General features: G+C 36.6%; 1 protein-coding gene across 1 annotated transcript; it reads left to right on the top strand.

Moving 5' to 3' along the window:
- On the top strand, nucleotides 1-3,846 carry RPL21 (ribosomal protein L21). Its single transcript, XM_009290230.2, has 5 exons — nucleotides 1-109; nucleotides 745-806; nucleotides 1,935-2,047; nucleotides 2,707-2,857; nucleotides 3,710-3,846. Exons 1-5 carry the CDS (start codon nucleotides 43-45, stop codon nucleotides 3,797-3,799), a joined length of 483 nt encoding a protein of 160 aa, XP_009288505.1. The 5' UTR covers nucleotides 1-42; the 3' UTR covers nucleotides 3,800-3,846.
- The last annotated feature ends 421 nt before the right edge of the window (nucleotides 3,847-4,267 follow it).

Below are 4,267 nucleotides of genomic sequence, written 5' to 3'. Positions count from 1 at the left end.
GTTCTGAATAATTTGCATTCATTTTCACAGTAATCAGCCAAAATGACAAACACAAAGGGAAAGAGGAGGGGGACACGTTATATGTTCTCAAGGCCATTTCGCAAGCATGGTGAGTATACCTTCTAGTAAGAACACCGCATTAAGTTACTGACCTGTTAGGTGTCAACAGTCCCTAAGTAGCATTTGTAAAACAATGGCTTGTGTCAAAGGATATCTGACAAGTTGGGCTAAGAACCGTAGAATGATATACAAGTAAACTCTCATCTCTTACAGCTTATGTATTGGTATTCTGATTGCTTCACAGTAGTAACAATGCTAATTCTATCAATGCTTGAAAATTTAATTTGAAGTGAAGAAAATATTTCAACAGTTACACTTACTTAAAATGTACAGTCTGTTGCCTCTTAGCAATGAGCAGTGATAACAGCTGTTTCCACAATGAAGTAGTAAATAGTTGTAATGCCTTTTCAGCTTCTGCATTAGGAATGAGATTAAAGCTGTAATTTTTCCTTAGTTGGATTTTTTTTTAAATTGGGAGCGTGTGAAGAGGTAATTACTGCTTGGAAAAAAAAAGATGGTTGATTTCTCAGTTTTACGTTTTTGAAATTGAATTTAAATTTGAGGCATTTTTAAGAAAACTTTATCAAATGCATGATCTGTGTCCCCCACCCCGTTTGATATGTGTGTGTGTCTGTGTGTGAAATTGTGAGCTTCATAAGTATCCAAATTTGTGTCTCTTAACAGGAGTTGTCCCTCTGGCTACCTATATGCGCATCTACAAGAAGGGTGATATAGTTGATATCAAGGTACTTTCTACAGTGCTATGTAATTAAAAGCTAAAGCAGTGTAATCTTTACAGTCTCCAGTTTCTTGAGGTAGTCTTTTTTAAGTTACTCAGCTCATGTCAACAGAAGTACCCGCTGCTCACTTTTGAAGCGATAATGCAATGACAATGCTGCTGAACTAATAGTAATGCTTCAGTGTCACATGCTGGTTTATGTGGGGTTTTTTATATGTATGTGTGTGTATATATATTTTTTTATATATATTTGGCTGTGCTCCTTTATTGTGTATTCAGCTGAAAAAAGTGAGTGAAAGATGCCATATCTAATACTTGGGTTGCTGTATGGTGCCTACCAGCACTACTTTCATAGGAACCCCAGCTGTCACTTTAGTAGATGTTCTGTTTTGCCTGATTTGCACCTGCTGTTCAGAAGAGCCGTAGTTTATGGTGGTGTAGCTGGTAGTTATGTCTGTGTCTCTGTATCATTGTAGGACTACACTTAAAGTAAGTACGTACAGGGATGGTGATTGCAAAGCCACATTAAAACTAGAAACCAAGAAATAAATGTAAGGATACATCATACTTATTGATAGAGGGGGAAAAAAGTGAAGCAGCATTTCCCATCACTTGGTATTTTCTAGAACTTGTCCTTTAAAATTAACTGTACTTCCAAAATTAAGTTGTAGTGAATCTGAAAGCCTTTCGCCAAGGATTCCTACTTTGTTGAATCCTTTAGTTTCATTTGAAATGCAGAGTTTTCGAACAGTCACACAGAAGATGGTGTGTAACTTGCTTGTTTGTTATTTGACTCTTGGAGAACTGCACAGTTCAGAATTAACACTTCTTGACACACTGGAGCTTGATGATGATTGTCTCCTGTGATTGCTTGCTGAAAGCAAAGTGATCAGTTATTTCACCGACACTGAAAGCAACCAGAATTGTCATAGCAGAATTTGGTAGTCTTTAGATATAAAATGCATGGTTATAAATGCCAAAGTACGACTAAAATAGGAGTAATTTTGAATTAATCTCAAGTAATTTGAAATGTGTACTTTAAATAACTTCTGAAAGAAAAGTCCTTGATACTGCTTTTTTTTTGTTTTGTTTCAAGCTGAAGTTCACACTTTATTCTTGTTTTATCTCTTAACAGGGTATGGGTACTGTTCAAAAAGGTATGCCCCACAAGTGTTACCATGGCAAGACTGGAAGGGTATATAATGTTACTCAGCATGCTGTGGGCATTATTGTTAACAAGCAGGTTAAGTAAGTAATGAAATTCCGTGTATTGAAACTTTGTATTTGGGAAAGTTGATCTGTAATTGCACCCTCCTTTCACTTTGCCAGTTAGACAGTTATTGTCTTGATTGGTCATTCAAGGTGGGTAAAGTATATATCCTTTTTATAACCCAAGCAAATGATGCTCATTTGACTTGGATCCTGTCAGAGGAAACAGTTCTCATTTTTCTGAGCAGCACTTAGTGACATTACCTAATGGGGATTTTCAGCCAGCTTTCACATTGATACTGAAGCCCTTTTTAAATATTAATTTGTAGCTGTATCCAGCTGTATTCAGCTGGGTTTTGTACTGTTTAGTCAGAAAAGGACAAGTTGTTTTTCTTCCAGTAAATGGACTGGAGTACAGTGGTAATACAATTCTTTGTTTGTATGCTACAAGGTTAAAATTACATGTTCTCCATAGTCTTAATCCTAAATTGTCAACATATTGTTATATATTAATAAGCTTTCAGTTATATAAGTTATATCTGATTTGCATCTGCAGCAATGTATTTTGAGTGATTGCCCTTTAGAGAAAAATTATCTGTTATTTAGCTTATGGAGTTACTCGTGTAAGGGCTGTAAAACTAGCTTTGAAGTAGCCTTTTTTCAAGTGCAGTAGATAAAAAACTGATTTCTTTTCTTAGGGGCAAGATTCTTGCCAAGAGAATTAATGTGCGTATTGAGCATATTAAACATTCCAAGAGCAGAGACAGCTTTCTGCAGCGTGTGAAGGAGAATGAAAAGAAGAAAAAGGAAGCAAAAGAAAAAGGCATTTGGGTTCAACTGAAACGTCAGGTAATATTTTTATTGTAGTTGACACATTGTTGATACAGTTCACCAAAAAAAACCCAGCTAGAACCAAACCAGTTGAGTAAAATGTTTTCTTCCAAAACGACAGTGTGTTATGCTGTAAACTGAGCTCTTTCTGTCTGTCTTCAAAAAACAAAAAAACCCACCTCACATTAATGATGAAGCTGCTGCAGTATTCTGAAAAATCCAGGTCTCTGGCAGGTTTTGTTGGAGATGTCTGTTGCTACCACCCTCACTTGGGTTTGCAATCCTTTGCGGGAGGTTACTGGTTTTGGAGTAGAGTGGCAGCATGCAGTGCGTCTGCATCTGAGCTGCCTGATATGTTTGGTTCCTGAACAGAACTGCGCTGTTCCTGGATGGAAATTGTATCCTTGGCTGTGAACAGAGGGACAGATGCTTTCTATTCTGTTGCTGATCTCCAGCAGAAGCTCTGGCTGATTTCTAGGATCAGTGTTTGTCTTTGGTTTAGTTGAATTTAGCTGCAACAGTTTCTGTTGCAACCCTTGAAGAAAATAATGAATAACTAGACTTCAGAGAGGAGATAATGGCTGTTGCTTCCGGAACCTCAGGGTACATCACTTCATGATAATTTGGATTAGTAAATTGCAGAGGGTAAAGTGTAGGTTTTTTCATTCAGCAATGAAAGTCAAGCACACTTTCTAGCAGATCATTTTCTTACTGCTATTCTTTGAATCAAATTTTAAAGAGACTAGGAATGGTAAAAGTGCTGTAATGTTTACATAATAATGTGTTAAATGGTTGTCAGAATGAATTTTGTGTAAGGTTTCTTTTGAGTTTTAGTGCCATGAGTTTTCTTTTTTCTTTTTCTGTTTACAGCCTGCTCCACCAAGAGAAGCACACTTTGTGAGAACTAATGGCAAGGATCCAGAGCTGCTGGAGCCAATTCCCTATGAATTCATGGCATAATGCATGTTTAAAAAAAATAAACTGAAGATCTGGTTTTGGACAAGTGTATGTGATTGTAGCTGATTCCTTTAGGTTTTTTGGAACAGATGCTTTAGAAAACTTTTCTTTTACTGAAATTTGTTTATTTAAGTTGCCTTACATGGTGCTTGGTCATTTAAATTGATGATCTTTTACATAGACCATAAATCCTGGGGACACTGAAATTTGCTAATACTTACTGATGATCATCCTTCTTTGGTTACCTGATGAGGTAATATGAGAGGACATGGAATATTTCACCAACAAACTAAGGGCATATACCAAGAATTGTACAATGTCACTTGGAGGTTTAATTTTTTTTGTGGGAAAAGGGATAAGGGGCTTCAGATTTCATTGACAAAAACTTTTGTCTAAGAGGCCTCAGATTAATACCAAAGAAATTGTGGAAAGAGTTTTTGGAAGCAACCTCTTGAGAAATGGCTGTGGGTG

Source organism: Aptenodytes forsteri, unplaced genomic scaffold, assembly GCF_000699145.1.
Source record: "Aptenodytes forsteri isolate BGI_AS27 unplaced genomic scaffold, ASM69914v1 Scaffold155, whole genome shotgun sequence".
NCBI lineage: Eukaryota > Metazoa > Chordata > Aves > Sphenisciformes > Spheniscidae > Aptenodytes > Aptenodytes forsteri.
Note: the sequence above shows the minus strand (reverse complement) of the source record. Positions and strands in the feature narration are given on the sequence as shown.